At 51.3% G+C, this 22366-nt stretch overlaps 6 protein-coding genes across 6 annotated transcripts; 5 read left to right on the top strand and 1 right to left on the bottom strand.

The window, feature by feature from the left end:
- Positions 1-1229: 1229 nt before the first annotated feature.
- On the top strand, positions 1230-2492 carry Triagg1_9561 (uncharacterized protein; the record flags this gene model as incomplete). The annotated part of the gene is made up of 3 exons (XM_062904532.1): positions 1230-1415; positions 1480-1588; positions 1630-2492. 3 exons carry the CDS (start codon positions 1230-1232, stop codon positions 2490-2492), a joined length of 1158 nt encoding a protein of 385 aa, XP_062751491.1.
- Positions 2493-4259: 1767 nt separating this feature from the next.
- Triagg1_9560 (uncharacterized protein) lies at positions 4260-5992 on the top strand (the record flags this gene model as incomplete). The annotated part of the gene is made up of 5 exons (XM_062904531.1): positions 4260-4485; positions 4546-4640; positions 4754-4938; positions 5010-5510; positions 5608-5992. 5 exons carry the CDS (start codon positions 4260-4262, stop codon positions 5990-5992), a joined length of 1392 nt encoding a protein of 463 aa, XP_062751490.1.
- An 801-nt stretch (positions 5993-6793) lies between these two features.
- Triagg1_9559 (uncharacterized protein) lies at positions 6794-8173 on the bottom strand (the record flags this gene model as incomplete). The annotated part of the gene is made up of 1 exon (XM_062904530.1): positions 6794-8173. The coding sequence occupies one exon, from the start codon at positions 8171-8173 to the stop codon at positions 6794-6796; it is 1380 nt and encodes a 459-aa protein (XP_062751489.1).
- Positions 8174-11442: 3269 nt separating this feature from the next.
- Triagg1_9558 (uncharacterized protein) lies at positions 11443-13454 on the top strand (the record flags this gene model as incomplete). The annotated part of the gene is made up of 4 exons (XM_062904529.1): positions 11443-11470; positions 11535-11740; positions 11801-11985; positions 12041-13454. 4 exons carry the CDS (start codon positions 11443-11445, stop codon positions 13452-13454), a joined length of 1833 nt encoding a protein of 610 aa, XP_062751488.1.
- A 4588-nt stretch (positions 13455-18042) lies between these two features.
- On the top strand, positions 18043-19207 carry Triagg1_9557 (uncharacterized protein; the record flags this gene model as incomplete). Its single annotated transcript, XM_062904528.1, has 4 exons — positions 18043-18064; positions 18147-18168; positions 18231-18726; positions 18785-19207. 4 exons carry the CDS (start codon positions 18043-18045, stop codon positions 19205-19207), a joined length of 963 nt encoding a protein of 320 aa, XP_062751487.1.
- A 2609-nt stretch (positions 19208-21816) lies between these two features.
- Positions 21817-22284, top strand: Triagg1_9556 (uncharacterized protein; the record flags this gene model as incomplete). Its single annotated transcript, XM_062904526.1, has 1 exon — positions 21817-22284. The coding sequence occupies one exon, from the start codon at positions 21817-21819 to the stop codon at positions 22282-22284; it is 468 nt and encodes a 155-aa protein (XP_062751486.1).
- Between the last annotated feature and the right edge of the window lie 82 nt (positions 22285-22366).

Genomic DNA, 22366 nt, shown 5'->3' with positions numbered 1-22366 from the left:
AGCTAGGCGGCCACGAGCGTGAAACTGTGTGACCATGTAATATACGTGTTCTGGCTGACGTGTGGTTTGAAGGCAAACCGGAATTCATAAGACTAAGCATGTTGTTGACCCAGCGGCTAGCCGATCTCTGGGGTGTCTTCTTCGTCGAATCTTCTGCGGCTTGCATTCGTCCGGCTTTGGGCAGCGTCAAGTGGCGGCTTTTTGGGATGCGACTTGGATACAGCATTGCTGCCCATCTGGTTGTTTCACCGATTGTGCAGATTGCACAGTTTGGAAACTCATCCTAGTTTGTATATATATATTTGCGATTTGATTATCTTTAAACAGGCAGCCGTGATGAGTTGAAAGACTGATGGAGAGTTGCTGTGCATTATTCCAGGTTGCTCGGTGTGAAGTCGAGTCCTTGACTCCCAACGATGCAAGGATGTAGAATTAGGATATCTGCAGTCTGGAATACGACAGCGACGCGTCACTGGATAGAATTCCTTGATGGAAGTGGAGGGCCTTGAAGATCTTGAAGCGGTGCGACTTAGGCCCCTCTGAACTTGACGAGGGGGTTGAATGGCTCGACGATTCAAAGATTCGATTTCCAGTGTTGTGTAACAACCCATGATTCATGATTCCTATGTAATTAAATGTTAGCACAGAGGGATAATGAATATAATGGATTTATTACATGGCCTGTGATACACCACGTTGGGTTGGGATCAGGAGTGGCAGATGATTAGACTCTGTGCTTCACTCTCAGCTCTCGCTCGCAGTTTGTAAGTGAAGCAGCATTTGGGCCGCGACGGATCGTGCCGAATGCAACCCATTTTCGAGTGATGAGGGGAATAATATGCAACAGTATGAGAATTAGAGAGTGAAGAATGAATGTCGTGTAGCTTTGAAGCACTCGGGCGTCGTGGGAGGTAAGAGTGGGAATCCTGATGGCAAGTAGATGGATTTGTTATGGAAGCGGAGAGGTATAAGAGTGCCAGTCTGTATCTACAGTGTCCATAGTGCCCTGTTGCGCCATTGCTTAGGCCATTGCTACAGCGCCTTAGTGGACGATTACGTATTGATCTGATAAGCAGCTAACGTGTACAGGCGAGATAAGAGAGCAGCTTACTGGCCAAGCTGCTAGGCTACCTATAGGTAGTAGCAGGCATATCAGCATCTCACCTTTTGGACAACTCACCACATGCATTGCCCATAATCTCTACAAACTCACGCAGCCTCGTCGCATCATGAAGCTCGTCATTGCCGTTCCAGCAATTGCAGCCCTTGTGCTGAGGGCCTGGAAGAAGAAGTCCCTGACCCCCGCAGGTCTGGTGGCGGCTACGGCCACAGCTATTGCGCACGCCTATCACCCGTGGAATCTTCCCTTTGTCCTCCTGGTTGTCTTCTTTTTGGCCGGCACGCGAGTCACGCATGTGAGTCAATGAGGTCGATGTAGTTGTCATCGCTGCAAGCCAGAGGTGCTAACGATGGAGCCAGGTCAAGGAAAATGTCAAGGCCTCGCTCACCATGAGTGCAAAGGGAACCTCGGGCGGCGAGGGCCCTCGAACACATGTCCAAGGCAAGCAGACGAATTCCGCACATGGCTGTGCATCTAGTTGCCAGAGTGAAGCTAATTTCGTGCCCAAGTCTTTGCCAATTCGCTCGCGGCATCCATCTTGTCTGTGCTTCACGCCAACCAGCTCTACGCTCGAGCTGCTGCCCTCAGGACTCCAGGAGCTCCGGAACCGAATGGATCCATGTGTTACTCGTGGGGAGGCGATCTCTTCATCGTCGGCATCATTGCCAACTACGCTGCGGTTGCGGCTGACACGTTCAGTTCGGAGCTGGGCATCCTGTCCAAGAGCGAACCCCGCCTCATCACGTCGCTTACGCTGCGAAAGGTGCCCCGCGGCACAAATGGCGGGGTGACGTTGTTGGGCTTGGGAGCTGGACTTTTAGGATCCCTCACAATTGTCACGTCTTCCATGCTATTCCTGCCGGTCTGCAACGAATCCACGGTTTCGAAGCGCGGAGGTGGTGAACCCTGGACGGCAGACAATAGGCGCCTATTTATGGGTTTCCTGATCTTGTGGGGTACCCTGGGCAGCGTCTTGGACAGCTTTCTCGGGGCCATCTTCCAGCGTTCCGTGAAGGACGTGCGAACCGGAAAGATTGTCGAAGGTGATGGTGGCTCCCGAGTACTGGTCTCTGGCGAAGCCGAGGGCTCAGAGAAGCGGGCTGATATCAAGGCTTCATTGCAACACGCAGGGGGTGCGAGTGAATCAGCTGTTGATGAGTCGAGTGAAGCCGCCGACAAGTTCGACCCCAAGAACAAACACCGGAAACCTAGCTTTGGTGACGAGAAGGCCTCTCGTGTAGTCGAAAATGGCTGGGACTTGCTCGACAACAATGATGTCAACTTTCTCATGGCCGTAACCATGAGCGTGAGTGGAATGGCGGTAGCTAGCTGGTACTGGGGGCTTCCTTGGCAGAGCCTTCTGGCCCCGTGAGGTGAGCAGGATGGAAAGGGTTGGTGATGCAAATTGGCGATGCGCCTTGTGGTTCCTCTACTGGGCACATGGCACTGGGTGTAATATCAGAATGTGTGTAGCACTGGTGAAGACCAGCCAGATGAGGGTTTTCACATAATAGATAAGTTAGAGACGTCCTGCCCAATTGCTTTCGCCGGGATGATCTGGGGTACTCTTTCGGCGTCATGCTGCTAAGGGAAAAGGTGAAGAATGATGAAGAGGAACTCGAAGCATGTTGGATTCCTGGTCCTTGTCCAAACTTGGGAATGAAGCCTGTTAGATGAATGCACTTGATTGGCTCGGACACGGCTCGCGACGGTTATTGCAGACGAACAAAGAGCAGGGTCTGTCGGTAAAACGGTAAAAGACGGGTTGGCGCACATGTTTAAATTGAAGAGTGTCGTTGTTCAATCATACGATTTTACCTATTCTGGTCTACGTTCTGCGGCTGAAAATGACTGACATGGGGGCTCATATAGGATTTTTGAAATCTTGAGCGAGCATCACGTTCAGTGCAGAGTAGCATGAATAACAATATATATGAACAATATAATAGATATTGTGTCCAGATTGATTATAAATTCTGTAAATATCTGTTCAAACTCGCAACACCCATGTATAAAGGACCTGGTCTACTATAGGTTCTGTAGTCAAGCACTCGATCACCGCAACCCAGACGCTTGGTTGGCTTTCCCCCAGCAAAAAGTGCCAAGTTCACGCCAGATCCAACGACGACAAGCCTACCAAATTGCTTCATGTGACATTACCTTGACAATTGTACCGTAAAAATGGCATGATGCCAACATGTATCAGTAGAAATGTCGTAGTGCCTCGGCGGTTCGCATCCCAGATAACTGTCACTCGCCCCCCCAGCCAGCTGAACATGATGCATCAAATTATCAAGGCATTATTGTTTCGCATCAACGCATAAACTTACTGAAAGAAGCCAAACCAATGATTCCCTATGCGCCACAGACGCCGCGGCAGTGCAACGGTTCATCTTGTTCATTGGCGAGATTTCGTATAGAATCCTTGGCGTCCTTTCCGGGGGGGTCGGTTGTTAGAGCCGAAATTACGGCAGAGACGCCATACAACAGACGATGAAACACGCATACATTCATGTAAAAAAGGAAAACTAAGCCATTCATTCATTGGCTTCACGTGGGTTATGTTGGAACACCGCCAACCCGGATCCAAATTGTTATGTAGGGGTGTAGGAGTTCCCCGGACTGCGGACCGCTTCGCTCCTTTCCGCCTACGATCGCGATATCTATATCTCACACCAAAATTCCTTTTCTCCCCTCTCCTCTCCAACATTGACCATGTGTAGCTTCAACAGAATAATTTCGACGGTCAATTCGGCCTCAATGAATTTCTGCCAGCTGGCCAGCTGCTCTCCCGACCTTGCACTCACCCACCGGCCCACACGCTGAAGGGACCCCCCCCCCCCCCCCCCCCCTCTCTGGTTTTTCTGTCTCTAGTCTGTCGTCCGTTTGCTTTGCAATGAATTGATGAAGAAGAAAATTTTTTCTTGCTGCATATATTCATCTCTTCTTTCTCCTTCCCTTTTTCCTTTTCTCTCTTCTTCAACTTTCGCTTCTTCCATCTCAACCCTCCTTCCCCCCCTTCCTCCCTTGAGCTTCGTCCTCAACACATTCTTTGCTTTTAACTAAGAACCAATCCTTTTTTTGGAAAGCCATAAAAAAAAGAGAAAAGAAAAGAGTAATTTCGAGTCAAGCCGAAACCATGGAAAAGACGATGCCCCAAGACAACCCCCTGGGTGCCCGCATCGAGATCCCGCCCATCACGACCGTCATCACGGGAGGTCTCGAATCGCCAGTGGCGTCCTTTGCTATGAGCGAGGAGACAAAGGTCGCTGAGGACGACGACTTTGCCGTTGGCATTCCTGATGGCGGATTCAGAGCTTGGCTCGTGGTTGTTGGCGGATTCTTGGATTTTGCTATCGCTTTTGGTGAGTCCCAGTTCAAGTCTTGTTTTCTTCCTGAACTAATCCAACACTTCTATCAAATAGGTCTTGTAAACTCTTTTGGAACATTTCAGGCTCGCTATGAAAGCGAGTGGACTTGGCTCTCCACCTCAACCATCACTTGGATTGGTAGCATTCAGGTAAGCACACAGGGAGAACTCCAACATCATGACTGTTCATTCAATACAAAACACGAAAAGAACAACAAAAGTCAAGTCGAATCCATGCTAACTATTCTCTCCACAACATCCAGCTCTTCATTCTCTTCCTCGGTGGCGCCGTCGTCGGTCCCATCTTTGACAAATACGGCTCTCGCGCTCTCATGTTTTCGGGAACTGCCGTCTGTCTGCTTTCCTTTATTTGCTCCAGCTTTGCTACTCAGTTCTATCAATACCTCTTGGCTCAAGGAATCTTGCTCGGAATCGGTAATGCGTTGCTGTAAGTTGAAGCAGATCCCCCTACTTCCATCTCAACTATCGAACAAACTGACACGTCCTCTCCAACTGAAGCTTTTACCCAGCCACCGGCGCCATCTCAGAGTGGTTCAACCACAAGCGAGGCCTCGCCCTCGGCATAGCCCTCTCAGGCTCCTCCGTAGGCGGCATCTTCTGGCCCATCATCATCAACAAGCTCTTCACCGTCGTCTCCGCCCCGTGGGTGCACCGCATCATCGCCCTCATCTCCATCCCCGTCCTGCTCGCCGCCTGCTTCCTCGTCACGGAGCGCAAGGACGCCGCCGGCCACGACACCGAGGGCAACCGCGTCAAGCCGGCGGACAAGAGCAGCAGCGGCAGCATCCGCAAGGCCGTCGCCGAGCCGCGCTTCTTCGCCCTCTGCCTGTCGCTCTTCTTCATCTACGGTGGCATGCTCATCCCCTTCTACTACATCCCGCTCTTCGCCATCGAGCACGGCGTGGGCGCCACCATGGCCAACAACCTCCTGGCGATTGGATACGCCGGTTCTGTCGTCGGCCGCGTGGGAAGCGGTTGGATCGCGGACCGCTTCGGCCGGTAAGTCTCCCCACTTGTCCCCCGATCCCGGGGAACGGTTCCTGGCACATATATTCTCCCCCGATTTCCCCCAAAAACTGACGCTGATAACCGCCAGATTTAATGTTTTATTCATAATGGGCGTCTTGACTGCCGTAATCACCTTCTGCTGGGGCGCCATGACCACGCTCAGCGGCATGATGGCGTTTGCCGTCCTTTTCGGCCTCTTCTCAGGCGGCCTCATCCCCCTGGGCTCGGCCTGCGTCGCACAAACGACGCCAGACATGGGTCACATCGGCCTCCGCATCGGCTTCATGATGGCCTTTGCATCCTTCAGCGCCTTGTCGGGCGGCCCTGCCAGCGGCGCCATCAAAGACGCGACCACCTCGTGGTTCGCCGTCTTTTCCTTTTCCGCCGCGCTCACTCTCCTCGGAGCCCTGATGCTCCTTGGAGTGCGTCTGTGGTGGCAGCCTCTGGGAGGAAAAGGAAAAGCCATCTTCTAATGGTAATTTTGTTGATTTGCAAATTGTGGGCTTGAGCTGTTGGGCTTTTTTTTTGATCTTTTTGCAAAAAAAATCTACATCTACTCAAGTGGCACACGGTTCCCGGCGTTGGGAGGCTTTTATGAAATGGCTAGATAGGGATGTCATCAAGGCGTTTGGCGACACAGATATAGTGCTGTCCCATTTACAGCAGCATGCAAAGGAAAAAAGTCAACGAGGGGAAAACTAAAACGGACGAGTAATGAGATAAAGACGGTAATGAACAAGGTACGATTCCATAGATCATGATCATAAAGGTAGCAATAGCAACCCTAATCATTAAACAATACTGCGGTACCCGCTTCACTGACTACCTACTATGTCATGTATACGATAACTCCTCACGGCTGAGCTTATTTTCCCTCTAATCTTTTATAATTGAAACATCTATTGATACTATTGGAAACTACTTGAAGCTTTGAATTCATTTTATTGGTATACAGCAGCAAAACACGGACAAAAAGCCCAACGTATTTCATCTCGCCATCGCCAATCGCCAGCATGTGCGTAGTAGAATAATGAGAGCTCTGTTGCGCTCTGGATGACCATTACTCTGATTCTAACGGTTTGCCCGCTGCCTAATCCATATTCAAAAAGAAGAGAAAAGAGGAAAAGAGAAAAAAGAAGAAGAAACAGGCCATAAATCGATGATAGGGAGTGAGGGAGAGAAGACACCCATGTGCAGTGACACTCTAGCTCTCAGTTGCTTCGCAGAGGAACCGAAGAAAGAACATTCTGAAAATAAGCCATGCTGTCAGTAAACTACCTCTTCCGGCCCTTTGACGGTTTCTGGAGCGGTGAGTAGTCTTGTATGAATTGCGCATCCTCCAAGCACTCTATTACGACCGGATTGATAAAGACGTGATTCTGAAGCCCGCCTTTAAAGATAATCCTCATGAGGCTTGTTCTGAAGTAGAGAGACCACGTATCGATTTTGGCAACGTGGTTACCCAACCTCAGCTTGCATCGATAACCGTACTCTGCTTGTCCGTCATCGGTGCGCTGTGAGGCGGGCACATGCTCGCCCTTTTCGGGAATGTAGAGGGCGGTAGAGTAGAAGGGGCCAACGCCCCTCTCGAGAGAGGTCACCACACTCATCAAATTTTCTCGCAGACTCCGACGGTGCTTTCTCGACACCGATTTGGCACTGAGCTTGGCCAGTTCGCCCATACGGCCAGCCAACCTTTGCGGATCATACTGGAGCTGAAACGGCTCGCCTGTTTCTTCAACGTGGTTCCGTGACGCCTCAAAAATGAGGGCAATGCAGCCGCCGGCATTGGACTGGATCTCCACATCATCGCTATCAAGCTGGTCCACAAACGCATCCATGGCCATATCGGCAAAGTCAGAAAAATCGGACACATGACTGGCGACAAAGCACCAGCCTTGGAGAGCAGCTGCGACGATTACGGCGTTGTCATGGGCCTCAATGTGCTCTCCATCGGTCCGCACAATCTCGACAAGGAACTCCATGACTTCCAGGGCAGCCTCTTCTAGGCCGCCAGCATAGAGCACTGTGAGACAGAGTGCATATATCGCATAGACACGACAATCGTCGTCATCATCGTCCGTCATGATTTGTTTGAGAATCTTTTGTGCGCCGTCAAAAATCTCCAGGGACCCGACCGTTCCGATTGTGAGACAGTAGGCGTGCAGGCTTAGCAGCCGCTCCTTGGCGGTAGCAGCACGATTTGAATCGTGAAGGAAAAGCTCTGCCAGCTCACCCGAGGCATCGTCCAGCCATAAATGGGTGTCGGCGGTATAGTGGTTCCGAATCGTTTTGATGTAAACGCTGAGGAAATATTCTCGCATCTCGCCGTTGTTGTGTTTTCGATCTCGGAGGCCGTCTATCAGAGCCCTTGTGTCGAAAACAAGAGCATCGGGCTCTTCGGGTGTTTCGTCGTGAGATCCGCCGGAGTAGACGCTTGACGCCATGTCGTCCAATTCAAAATCGCCATCATCGTCACTGACATCGGATGTGACGCGGCTGTGGGCGGCAGAATTGGTGGGTGATGCCAATAGCGAAGGCAGAGGAGAGCCCCGCGGCGTGTTGCTTCCGGAGGCACGGCCAGACTTGATGGCCTTTTTGGAGACGGTTTTCCCGTTGCCCTTGAGGGCCTTGACTCGAGCGTGGTTCATCATCTTGAGTAAAGAAGAAGAAGAAGAGTAAAGTTGCTAGAGAAAGAAGCTGGATGTAAAGAGGAAAAGAGGAGAAAAGATGCTGCGACGGGCAGTCGTCGAGCTTAAATATCAACTCTGGACCAGTGAAAGTTTAAGACTTGTAGGGAGACGATGGCAATTTAAACGTTCCACTAGGTATTCCACTCGTGCAGCCCTTGGTGGCCAGACTCTGCTTCCCCCCTTTGAGTTCGATGGAAGCACAGGCTACGTCACGTCGGTTTGCGCTTGGGTCTGGATGATCCAAGGTTGTTTGCGAGAGCGTCGGATGCTGGCTTGGTGAGGCTATGGAGGAGTAGACTGTCCATGAGAGTCGAGATGCAGTGCAGCGCAAATTGGCGGGTGGCGACAAGAGAAAAGGGCGAGAGCAGGTGCAGTTGCAGCGGCGTGAAACGAGAAATGCGACGGGCGACCAGAAATAGCTTACGCAATGTTGAAGGGAGCAAGATTGGGAAAAGGTGATGAACGGGTGAGGCCAGAAAATAAAGCAAAGCAGCTGAGTGGTTCGGTGGCGTTCGGTTTGTGGGCATGACCGTCTCGCAAAGCTGCCCATGTCGACGCTACCAAGAAACATGGGCGCTAGGCTGATCGGGGCAAGTAGCCGGTACTTGGGCTTAGGGCAAGGACCAAGCGGCCCTGAGATCGCCGGCGAGAGCATGTGAGAAGCTGCACTGCACAGTTGACTGACAGGCGGACGGTAATACGAATGTAGAGGTACAAGAAGCAAAGGTACTCGTTATTCCCAGGCATGCGTGATGCGACACAGTTGGGTAGATGTTCTGGTTCAGCATCATCAAATACGGACAGCCATACGATTCCAAGGTAAAAGCCGCTGCAACAGAAAAACACCCAATCATTTCGCTGCCTCAAGTTTATATGGTTTCTCTCTCTCTTCTCCAAAGTTGCTGTGCTTCGGCCTTGCTTCGGCCTTGGGCAAACCCCCAACCCGCCAAAAATGTCGAAGCTTTTCCACGAGACAGGTGGCTAATTGCTATGTACCTTATTGAGGTGTGAATCCTTACTACAGCACGTACATACGACGATGACGATATAGAGATGGAGAACTTCCCCGGTACCGCTAGCAAAGTAGCTGTACTTTTATCAGGCTCCGTGCCCCATCCCCCCCAAGCCAAGTTCGGGCTGGTTTCTTGCTCCGGTCTCTGAGCTACTCCGCAGAAAGATGCGGCATCCCTGTTGGTCATGCGTCATTGCTGTAGCCACTTTAACACACAAAGGATTCCCGGGTCTCAATAAAGCCGGTTTATCTTTGTCTCGTCTCGTCTCTCTGTTCTGCTCTGTGCTTGTCGCATCGGGCATGCCTGGCTGAACTTGCGCCTTGTCGCCGGCTTACTGTACTTGCCTCGGTGACGGACTCCGAGAGATGATTCGTGACCATCTGTTCGTCTTATTTGTATTGGCTCGTATCCCGTCCAGAGTGCCTTCACGTGCTGCAACTGCGATTCGTTTCTTGGCCTGCTATTGACGGCTCTTATGCAGCGTGGCGGGGCATGGCTCGAGCCCTTGGGCATCGGGTCAGCAGGCGGCCGGCCATAGGGAGGAGCAGAACTGGCAAATAAAGGCGTTTGAAGGGGGACGAGCCCAGCCTTATTGGATTGAAGCTGTTGGCCGCCGAAACCCAAGACGAGGGGTTTTCCCCTACAGTGCTATACTTTGTAGAGAGTACAGCCATGTACCTTGGATGCTCAACAACCCAACAGTACGTGCAAACTTGCGCGTGAGTGGATGAAGCCATCTCCGCCTCGAAGCCATCTTGCTGGGGCATGCCGTGATAAACAGCTCACTCCGCATGGCGAGACTCGCTCACGCTGCCCTCCCTGCCGAGCCGGGCTATTTATTGCTTGGTATACTCGTACTAATAGTACTGGAAGTGATCCGGAATGGAACCTCACATAAGACGTGCTCCGACCTGCCCAGATCACACATCCATGTCTTTGCAACATGTGGCCTGCAGACCCAGGCAAGGCAAACGGACCCCCATTTCTGCCGGACGACTTGGGACTGATGTAGATGTATGTTGCATGTACCGATACCCCTACCGGCGGCGTATCGACAGCACCTGAATCATGCGTCGAGTCGTGGCGCTAAGGCAAAGCAAAGCAGCTGCAGCAGCTGTGCTGCACCCGTCGCGGCCCATCAATTGGCTGGCATGCCGTGGGTATCGGTACTCGTACCTGCTTGTAAGAATGCGGGAATCAGCGCTGTTGGTACCTGTGCTGCACTGTGACTCGCCCACTTGGCAGCCCAGCCATGGCCACGCAAATCTGCAGAGACAACGGGGGCCGCGTTTTTGATCATGCTGCATCCGTTGATTCATCTTCTTCTCCTCTTTCTCTTCGTCGAGACCGAAAAGGTTCGTTGACGGCGGCTGCGTCGCAAAATACAAAATACAAAATACAAATACAGATACCAGCACAGCGCTGCAATCTGGCAGTGACATACTCGGCTTCGCAAATGCCCCACCCAAGCTACGATAAGCCACCCATCGCGGGGCTTATCGCTGCTGCCCGCTTCTGCCTGGGGCTGCCTACAGGGCACATTAGTGCCGTATAGGTAATGATGGATGGAGAAACCAAAGTACTGCTACATTCGCATCAACCGCTCCTATACGGCACAGTACATACTCGTACCTTGCCGTTGGCCCTTGAATAAACCTCGAGTCCCATCTTTTGCGTTATCTAAGTTCATATTGTACCAGGTATTGTATCTTGCACATCGGTACGACTTGATGCTGCACCAGATTTCTTCACTATCACTTCACATCAGCATCTCCCAGCCTGACCGCGAAATCGAAACGCTGGTTCGCCCGGTCAACAACCTCCCTTGAATCCCCCTCGGCTCAGCGCCAAACCGCCTCTCTCCCACCCGTGCCAACCAGCTGGATGCGTTCATGTCAAGTACCCTCTATCGATTCTTCAAAGTACTCGGACCCCAGCGTTTTAAACTTCTGAGGTCAAAGTGACTCGAGCCCCACCCCATCCTTTACTTCCGAAGCCTCGACTTTCTCCTCTCTTGGCCAAACAACTTCTTCACTCTTCTTTTTAATCTGCTTCATCCCCCCCATCTTCTCTCTTCCACTGCGCCCTTCCATCCCCGAATCCGATCCCGAATCTCCTTCGTCTATATTGCAGCCCGGCCGCAGCTGCGCACAGGTTCCGACCGACTCGACTCGATACTTGCAAGGCGCCCACGGCCCAGATACCTTCAGATTCATCATGGCGTCGCCCTGCCTTCGTGACCAAGGTGAGCCTCCCCCCCGAGGTGCGGCGCAGCGTCCGAGACTCTCCAAAGCTAATCTCCTGTGCAGTGCTGGTCACCCTGACCGCTGTGAATCCGCCTTTTGACTTTGCCTTTCCGACTCGTCACCTTCTACTCGAATCGGACCAATCAATCCCTCTCGGACGTATGAGCAAGAAAAACACCACATATGCTGCCACCGGAAAGAATGGCTGGATAGATTCCGCCGTCATGTCCAGAAGCCATGCCTCGCTATCTTTTGATAAACAGCACAATGTAAGTTGCATCATCATCCAAACGGGGGTGACAATCTGTTCCCAACTAATTCGCATGCAGGCTGTTTTCCTCAGAGATGCCGGTTCCCTTCACGGAACCTTTTATAACGATACCCGATTGAAGCCTCATCAAATCCAAGCCATCAAGGATGGTGACCTGATCCGGTTCGGCATTCCTGTTGACAGAGGATCAGATATATGTGCTCCTTGTACCATGGAAGTTGGTGTTCAATTTGGGCCGCAGAAGTATGCATCTCCCCTCCCCTCCCCCCATTTTAGCTGAATTCTAACGCTTTGATAGCTTCTTTCAAGCCCCGACCGTTTTCAGAGTGCCCGATGAGACCGATGAGGAAGAGAGCGCCGAAGAAGATCACGGCGATAGTACCATCCGACACGGCCTGCAGGTTCTACGAGACAACAATATTCGTCCGGCCAAAAACTGTATCGCTCGACAAGAAATTATCGCTATTGACCTATCTGACCACGAGATGGGATCGCCTGCGCCCGAGGATCAAACGATCTCTACCAGGTCCATCCAGGATCTGATGACTGACGGGGCTGTCTCTGAGCAATCTCACTCACGCATACATTCTCCTCCGGGAACGATTGATATCCCAGACGATATCCCAGACGATATTCCAGACGATATTTCAGACGACGACGGCGTCTTCTACGAAGACGAGTATGAGGGGGAGTACATGTCTGAGTCTGATGACGATTCCCATGGCCAATCTTCACTAGAAGACACTCATCTCGATCACGCTTTAGATCACGATCTGTTGGACAGCGACCAGCATGTCCCTCATATCGAAGCCACAGAAATCCATGAGGCAGAGATATTTGATCGATTTGAAAACCATTGCCTACCTCCCATCATGAATTTCTCGCTGCCAAACGCAGCCTCTGTTCCAAATCAACCTTTGCCTGGCGTGCAGCTGCCGTCCCTCTTTGACACTTTCCGATCGCAGGATATATCCACGGGTCAACACAACACAACATACAATCACACCAACGAAACAGATACCCCAAATCAATCTTTTGTTAGTGTCCCCACGGCCCCGGAGCAAGTCGAGACCAGATTCTGGCCCGAAGACGTTGCCCAAAGTCGAGCAACCGAGTCCAGCATTCTGTTAGACTCGGGAGCCGAGTTCCTTAAATCTCCGCTCAAGGAGCATCTTGAGGTACACATAAGATCGGAAGAAGATACTCTTGACTTTGACGAATCTTCCGCCTACCAATTCGAGGTAACCAAGGCCGCTCTTCAGCAACAGCGACAGCAGAAGCAGCCAGTTTACCAAGAGGAGATTCACCAAGAGGAGCCGAGTCAGCAAGACGAGCAGGTTCAGAATCAGCAACAGCAGCCGCAGGCTGAGCTTACAAGTGTCAACGCGGATGCTGATCAGCCTATGGAGTCCCCAGAGAAGGCGGTTCGAAACAAACGCAAGGCATTGGAAATTTCCGAAATGACTGCCGAGGAAATCCCCTTCGCCAAGCTCACCCCACAGCTCACCCATATTCAAGACTCGTCTCCAGCTTCTGCAAAACCTAGGTCTGTTGACGACTCTGTAATGGATATCTCTCCCGTTGACGTCCACTCCGGAGCCGAGGAGCCGCAAGTGAAGCGACTGCGCAAAGCTGCTGAGATTTTTGGATATGCGGCACTTGGGGGAGTTGCTGTCATGTCTGCCTTGATCGCCACTGCCCCAACACTATAAACGTTGTGGCATCTGATGAAATATCCATGCAGAACCCCTCGGTCACGATTGTTGATTCTTATTGAAACTCTTACTTTGCTTATCCACTTGTTTTTTTGTCCTTATTTTGTCCTCAATATGGATGTTTTGCTTTCTTTTTGATGAAAGAAATTCGACTCCTCGGACTGAGTACCCAATATAATTGTTGGAGTTGGGGTATATGATGATTTTGGTTGCCAATCTGTCGCCTGCACTGCAGCCGATTCTCGGCTTTTGTTGGCTGAATTGGACAGGATTCAGGCTTGACTATTGTGGTCACTTGCTTACTTCTACACGGTCTTCTTTTCATGTATTTCTTTCTCTTATCTACGAAACCCTGTGGCTACGATCTTAGCTTGGTATGTCATTAGGGGTCTCGCCGCTTTTTTCTTCTTTGTAATAGTGCTATAAATCTCTAGCTTGGAGGAAAGGCAATAAATTGAAACTTCTTTTTCTTCTTCTTCTTCCCCTTACATTCGGTACTTGGTTTTCGCGTGTGTCTATTGTTGATTGGCATAATCTAATTGGTATCTTGTATGCATCAACGAAACTCGAACTTGTGATATCTCAACCGCTTGTTCTGTTTTGTTTGGCCGCGTGGAACTTCTTCTAGCCACAGCCCATTGTGTGTTACTGACACACAGCAAGAAGTGGTTTTGAATCTCCGAAGGCTTCACAGGGCGCCCGCTAGACACCAATCAAGTTGTGTCGTTACGGAATGTTTTCGTCAGCGCGTGATACTCGTGGCACGCCTGGGCTTTTCGAACGTTACAGCCTTATATCACCACCTTTATCTTGTGTGTGTTTGCTCTAGTACTCGACAAAAGGAAACTCGGTCAATACTACAACACAACGTGATAATCATGTGTGAAAGGCTGGTGAGGTATACTTCCATTAGAGGATTGTCGTTCTCACAATGGGCAAACGTGAATATGATTTCGTCTCCTAAATCAGATAGATACGTTAATAGAAATGCCAAAATCAGAAGAAGAGCTTCAGGGGTCACCACAACGCCACAGGAATTACCCTGTTTCATCATCCGCCTAGGAACAAATCAACACTACCATAATCCAAATTAGCTTGATAATTTTAAAAAGGAAAATTGAAAGGAAATAAAATTGCAAAAAAAAAAAAAAACTTTTCAACAGTTGCCTAAAGAGGCAGTGCCGAGGTGTCGGAGACGGTCTGGCGAATAAGACGCGAGCCTGGCCCTCCTCTGGTAGACACAGTCGTGTATCTTTACACCATTTTCGACCAAACCGCTTACCCGCAGGGGCGTTATTTCGGTGTTGACAACGCGAGCTCGAGTCACCGCCTCCTGAGCCAGCAAGGGAAACTCTTGGGGACAGAGAAGGAAAAAAAACTTCGTATTGCGGCAGCAACAGAACCGAGCGGCGGCCGCTCTCAAGGCCTTTTCCCCCCTGACTAACATAAATGTCTGCTACGTCAACTCTCTCCCCGTATCGGTTTGTGTCTCTTCTCTCTTCTCTCTTCTTCTTTTTCTCTTCCTTGTCTCTCGTCTAGGTTCGCTCGGCGAAGCAAATAACCGAGCACATCGGAACCCTGATCCGAGAAAGGTGTCAATGCACGCCGCCATGACGGGTGTGTACACAGAGGAAAAGCCGGTGAGGAGCTTTATCCGCGAGGGAAGAAAAGGCCAAGAGACCGGTCTGCGAAGGATCAACAGCCCCCCACGTGGCGGGCCGGTCAAAAAGGTTCGGAAGGGCTATCCGCATCGGTTGACGCCTGATGCAGCTTTCCATGATTCGATCATTGAGGGGTCAGCTTTTGTTTCTTGTGGCGTGAAATAAACGATGGTACAATGGGTACGCTGCAGAGCTTGCGACTGATGACATAGATTGGTCGGCCTGGTGTCTTTTTCAAGGGCAGCAAAGGGTACACAGAGCGGGTTTTGATTCGTGGGTCATATTGTGTGGCCCAAACTCGTATCCGAGGGGAGCCAAGAAGAGTGCCGATGTAGGCCTGGCGACTGATGCTCAAGGTTTCTCCGCGCCTGGGCTAGGTAGGCTGTTGTTCTCTCGGCGGGAAGCATCCAACCAGGGAAAGCTGCATGTTGTCTTGTGCTCCGGGAACACCAGCCACTGCGTCGGATCCATCATCGTCGAGACAGCCAGAGACGCGCCCCCAATTATCAGCCGTTCGCATGAGCCTTGTAAAGTGCAATAACCGCGTTTCCCGTGCCGAAATAACAGACGCCATGCAACTGCCAAGACAAGAAGAATCGTCATCTTGCAGGCGCACGTTTTGGGGCTGAAACTCGCAATTTATCTCGGCTGGAAAGCTGAGCGAGCTGGGTCGACAGGGCAATCCTCAAAGAGCTGACCGGTCCGGTTATTGACAAATGAGAAGGGAGCATGCCGATCAGCCATCCGGGTAGCTGCATGGATCCTCAGCTCCAGAGCACAGAATGGAACGGTCCGGGTTAAGAGAGGACAGCGTACGGGTCCAGTGTCGCAGTTAAACAGTCAAATCGGCTCATTCACGGTAGAGCGGCAGTTGCCAAACTCCTTCTCATTCGACGGCGGAAAGGCGAGGGGAGTATGATGAGGCGGTAAGGCTTTTTGTTCGACGTCGCCGAGCGCTTGTCCGTGACAGTGGCGCATATAGGCCATGGGCTGAGCGTTTTATGATGCCAAAGCGGACAGGATTCCATGTAAAATCCATGTCCAGCCCGGCGGGTCGGTATCACGTTGCCTATAGCTTAGTTGCCTCGTCTATATGTCGAGGCAACCACACAAGGTGGATAGAGGCCATCGCGAGGTTTGTTGCATCCGATGTGATGATGGCTTAGGTTATAGCTGAAAATAATCGAGGCGGTCAGAAGGATTCGCAGTCTTTCTCGCAGTGTATCATGAAGTCAAACGGGTTGGATTGGCGGCCAGGCTCCTGAGTCTCTGCCAACGCAGAGATGAGTATTTAAGCAGATGGTCCGCCACGTATTCTCTCCAGTGGAATCGCTCCTTCAAGTGTTCATTTCAGCCATCTTCCCATCATCAGCTATTCCTTTCCTGATCCACTCAATTCAAACCTTGTTCCAAATAAGCGAGCGTCAACTGTATATCCAGCCATGGCTTCTGAATTTGCTGCTGGCATGAAAGCAGGCCTGGTGCCCATAACCTGCGATATGTGCAGTATAAGACAGTACGTTTATCATTGCCGTATCGTTTGAGGGATCCAATTGCTAAAAATGAACATGAAGGCTCAATTGCGAGTACTGCAGAGGCTCGCTTGTCAGAATGGTCCCCAAGAACTATTCGTATTCGATGGCTTCGCAGTTTGCTCGTCAAGCTGGCAGGTCACCGTCGAAGCAAAACAACCATCCAGATTCGGATCATAGACACCCAGGTGTCCATTCAAAGCGCAGTTAGCACACGTCAAGCAGAATTCTGCATATCAGCGCATCTATGTAAATGTCTTTGGTGTATATTTTCTTTGAGCGGGTGCGAGGATTCAGCCTCGCAATGTGGTTACATTGGGGAAGGATGCCGGTGTTCATACCTACTCAGATTGTAGGAGGTTTTGGCTTCAATTTCTCAACAAAAATGGGATTTCTTGGCGACAGTTCTGCTGGTGGCCCAGTAGTATGTAAAGGTGTCACTATGTGTGACTCTCAGGTTAAAACCTGAACAGGTTCATGTAACGAGCATAGTTTACTGTACACGAATTAGTATATCGCCATGTTACTTTTTTCTTTCTCTAGTTCAATGGGAAACAACCCAATGTAGTGAAGACTCACGTCAAGGCTCGGCAGTATCAGGTTCATTTCGTAGCAGATGAACATCCAAGCCAGAGAGGGCATAGTCGGGGAGCACTGGTTTTCCAACAATTGCTTGCTTGTATTGAAGTAATACTCGGCCTACTTCATGCATGACATGGCTGCCTGTGGCACATCATGGTCATGAGACTCTGAGCATATCATCCATGAAAGAAGCGGCCGTGTTAGAAAGATGGAAGAACATCCGATAGCTGATCCCAGGTGTTGCTTGTAACATTTAGCGCAAAAGCCACTTGCCCAATGGTATTTTATCCTTGGATACCGCATAAACACCCCGGCATAATCATATCGGCAGATGGAGAAGGCATGAATGAATGCAAGAACCGATGCCGTGTACGAAGCCATCTTGGAGTCGGCCCAATCAAGGAGTCGACGGGCAGTCGCATCTGCGGTAAATCACGTGTCTCCTCTCGAAAGCCATTGGCGAAGCAGCACGAGCTGTACCTGTACGAGCCGCAGGTCCACAGCCGATTGCGTTGAGGAATTGAAAATGACTGGCTGTGTATCCCCAAGAAGCTTCTTTTGCTCTGGGGTCGTGCATCTTGTACGTGTAAGTCGTGAGCCTGCCGACTTCCTAGGAAGTCGCTGCGGCTTTTCTTCGGGACAGCGCAGCCCTGAGCTCATCCTTACGTAATCCCAACTGCGGCAGACTAAGCCTTGCCTGGGACCTCCAAAGAACCTCAGCCATGTCGGTCATCGTCATCAAACAAGCTCCAGTCCGTTGCTTTAAAAGGCATTCGATACTGGGTGATTGAGGTACCAAATCCAGTCGCCATGTCCGTTATTTTGTGCACAGGTTGGTGCTACCCCCCCATTCCCAGTCCCATTCCAGTCCCATTCTCGTCACTTGTCGCGAGCTTCTACTAACTGCGATCCAGCGGGTTACGACCACACAATCAGGTTCGCAGGCGTCCACCAAAGGGATGTTGCTTCACGCGCAGTGCTAACTCCCCGCGCCATAGATTCTGGGAGGCGCTATCGGGAATCTGTTCGCGAACGATCCAGCACCCAGACTCACAGGTGAACCGCCTGTGTATCTCCCCCGACAAGAGGTTTCTAGCAGCAGCCGGCCACCACACGGTCAAGCTCTACGATATCAAATCGACAAATCCCAATCCTCTGCTTACATTTGAGGGACATACGGGGAACATCACAGGGGTGGCATTCCACTGCGAGGGCAAATGGATGGTGACGAGCTCCGAAGACGGCACTGTTAAGATTTGGGAAACGCGGACGGGGTCGATCCAAAGAAGCTATAATCATGGATGCCCGGCCAACGATGTGGTCATTCACCCGAACCAGGGCGAAATCATCAGCTGCGACCGGTCGGGCAGCGTAAGGATCTGGGATCTGGCCGAGAACACTTGCGCGCACGAGCTCATCCCCGAAGAAGACGTGTCGGTATCAAGCGTGACGGTTGCTAGTGATGGGACGCTATTGTGCGCCGCAAACACGGCAGTATGTCGCACACAACAAATCCTTTTTCTTTTCACGCCGATTAGCTAACCTCTGCCAGGGCAATGTGTTTGTGTGGCATCTCCGCCAAAACTATGACCAGACGGAGCTGCTCCCAGTAACGCATTTCAGCGCTCACAAGGAGTACATTACGCGAATTCTCCTCTCTCCCGACGTAAAGAAGCTGGCAACGTGCAGCGCAGACCACACGGCCAAGATCTGGGAGATCAAGGACGTCAAGCCGCAGGTCAACGGCAAATCCGACGAGGCGAGGCCGCTTCCCCTAGAGGCTACCCTCACGGGCCATCAGCGATGGGTCTGGGACTGTGCGTTCAGTGCAGACTCGGCGTATTTGGTGACGGCGTGCTCAGACCACTATGCACGACTATGGGAACTGCACAGCCAGCAAATAATACGCCAGTACAACGGCCATCACAGAGGAGCTGTCTGCGTGGCGCTCAACGACTATTCAGAGACACGTTAGAGTCCCACAGATGGAATCGTCGTCGGCTCTGCCATCACATAATACAGGAAACGATGGCATAGCATGGATCTTGGAACTGAAGAAACAGGGGTGATTTGGCGCGGCGTTTTGGTATCGCTTCTTGTTATGTTAACCTTATATCTTTTATTCGGAGACGACGATTGGCGCCGTTTGCTGCCTTTCACATGCTGATATGGCAAACCTTGAGGTGCAGGATTTGCTGTTCCTCACTCATGTCCAAATGCTAGAGGCGGCAGTGACTGCTACAGGTCTCTGGTGTTTTTGCCAAAGTAGACTTGGTTGGAAGATTCTGCCTAGGTCTAATGCCAGCAATGGTGCAATGTCTTGTTTTGGCATATACACGTAACCGACCTGGTCTTGGAAATGGCCGCATGAAGCTATAGATTTTTTTTTTTTTTTTTCAAATGAGTTAATTCTATGCCTATGCCAAGCATCTTGGGTTTGTAATATGTGATGGTGTCGTCGATTTGGCAGCTGAAGGCGATGCTTCAGCCCAAGAGGTGCAGCACCAACTCACCATGGCCTCGCAACTTGTCGCCGTTTGGGGCTGCCTCAGCTCTTATCCTAGCAACAGCACCATTAGAGGTGACGGAACAAGCATAAGCATGGGACAATTGGGGGCTTTTCGGATTTCGGATTTCGCAATACGCTTCCGTGTGCGCGCAAGGGGTTTTTCGGCTTGGCTCGACTTGGTTTTTTTTTTTTTTTTTTTTTTTTTTTTTTTTTTTTTTTTTTTTTTTTTTTTTGCGTCGTATATTAGGCACCCTCCAACATCGCCCCGTTACCTGCACGGGAAGTCAAAACATGAAGCAAGGCCCAAAATAAACCGATTGGCCCAAGTTCAAGACCAAAAAACAACTCCCATGTGTTCATGATCTATCATTAGAAACAGACGTGCACGACGATCTTCCCTGTGCCGCAGCCAAACAAACACCAAGAGAGGCTCATTCTCTAGGTGTCAGGGATGGGCGAATAACCCCCCCGTCCCCTTGTCACTTTTCTTCTTCTTTTTCTCCCATGGAGGGTGTGCTGTGCCCATGAGTTTTTTTTTTTTTTCTTCTCCTCCCCTTCTCGCTAGCTGGAGTGCCGGGCCCTCGGGGTAAAACGACTGGCTGGCCGGCTTTCATCGTCGTCCCAGGAGAAAAAAAAAGAAGAAAAAAAGACCCGCGTGTGTGTGATGCTGGTTCCAAAGGGCCAAGGCGCTGGGACTTGTTCCAGCTGGACAGGGATGTTCGCGGGTACGCTAGCTGGGCGGGACCCCTGGAAAGCCCATTTTTTTTCACGGACTGGGCAGTTGTACAACTAGCGATTGAAGGAAGGCCCGCTATTGAAATGGAATCCTGTGCAAAACACTATTGAATAGTGAGTGCTAGATGGATTAGGGTTCAGGGTCTTGTGATTGATTTTTCTATTCTGTCTTTTTTTTGCGTCATCCACGTCACATCATGTCATGTCGTATATGCGTATACACAGCTCTACAAGGAACCGCTCTGCTGATAGTACCTCTCCGTGACTCAGCCGAGTGACGAGCTTCTTGGCCCGGTGCATTACCACGCTACTCGTACCGTTTAATCGAACCCATGGGGAATGAAGAGGACGGGGACCCTTTTGGCTGCCTCTTTCGCCTCGGGCACAGCCGTTGCTGCTAAACTAAGGCTATCCATTCCCTAGTACCCAGTAGGTCAGTTTCCCAGTACCTTGCCTTAGCCCGGCAGCAAAAAGCTGCATCATGACTTGCGGTGCCTTTGCGTACCTAGGGTATGGAGTCGTGGAGTAACTGACGTGCTAGTTGCTGGCTAGCACCATGTTAGCAGTTGAGAAGCGTGTAAATCCGTTACTTGTAATAGCCAGCGGGTCTCTTCCTCTCTTCCTCTGTGCGTCTTCTCTCCCCGTCTACAGAATGCCAGCAAATGGAATTGCATCAAATGCATCTAATCCCCAACTGCCATTTTTTTTTTTCGCCACCCACGCTCCCCCTTCCGGCAACGCTTCCAATCGCTCTCTCCGGCCCTGCATGCTGCACCGTCGCGTGGCAAACCGGCTAGCCCTTTTTCGACTGGGACGTCAACAATTGCGATGGTCCCCCAGGAAGAAAGGCTGTGCCCGTTGCCGCCCCGCTCTACATAGCAGCCTGCGAAAGCTCCAGGTCAACTTTGAATTCAATAGCACCACTCATAACTCCGGTTGCAACGTTGAAACGTATAGTAGGTACTGGACCGGACCTAAAACAAATCCCCACGGCCACTGTAGATGCGCTAAAACAGAACCTCGCCAGGGGGGGGGGGGGGCGTAAACCGACCAATCACCGACCCAGCCTCCCCATCTGAGTGTTCCGAATCAGGATGGATTGATGCGTTTTCGATCTGGTATGAGTAACCCGTCCCCCCCCCCCCCCAAAAAAAAAACCCTGTATCAAAGTTAGCATAGCGTAGCCTCTTTTTTTTCCTCTTCTACTCTCTCCTTTCGCACTACAACTCCACCAAAGAAACAAACCGAACCCACGAGGCTATCTCATGTGCGAGTAAAATCGCCAGCAAACCAATCCTCACACCCCCCCTCTTTCAGCCCTGCCAAACATAGCAATCCAAATGTCTTCGTCGTCGTCATCGCCCGACGAGCCCACCGCCCAACCCCCCGCCATCAACTACGTCCTGAGCTTCATCCTCGTCGGCCTCGCCTGGGGCCTCACCACGCCCTTCATCCGCCGCGCCGCCCGCACCCACAAGCCCGCGCCTCACCCGCTGCTCGACTCCCCCGCCGTCAAGCAGAGCTGGCTCCGCTCCACGCTCTACGCCGCCGCCTTCTCCGTCCTCGATCTGCTGCGCAACCCGCGCTATGCCGTCCCGCTCGTCCTCAACCTCACCGGCAGCGTCTGGTTCTTCCTCCTCATTGGCAAGGCTGGTGAGTTCTTGAAACAGACACCGCACACCCCCATGTCTCTCATCTTGACAGGCCTCCCGGGTTGTCTCAGATTCCCCCCATCCACGTCCCCATCCCCTTCCACACCTAACCGCCCTGCTGGGCTAGCCCGCAGGGTGGTCGTTTTCCCTCCTTAGTAAAACCATTAGATCTGACCCAGTCTTTGGCCACCTGTTAGAGCTGAGCCTTACCGTCCCGATTGTGAATGCCATGGCCTTC

The sequence above is a fragment of the Trichoderma aggressivum genome, assembly GCF_033847375.1.
Source record: "Trichoderma aggressivum f. europaeum strain CBS 100526 chromosome Unknown scaffold_055, whole genome shotgun sequence".
NCBI lineage: Eukaryota > Fungi > Ascomycota > Sordariomycetes > Hypocreales > Hypocreaceae > Trichoderma > Trichoderma aggressivum.
This window is presented reverse-complemented; position numbering and strand designations above follow the sequence as displayed.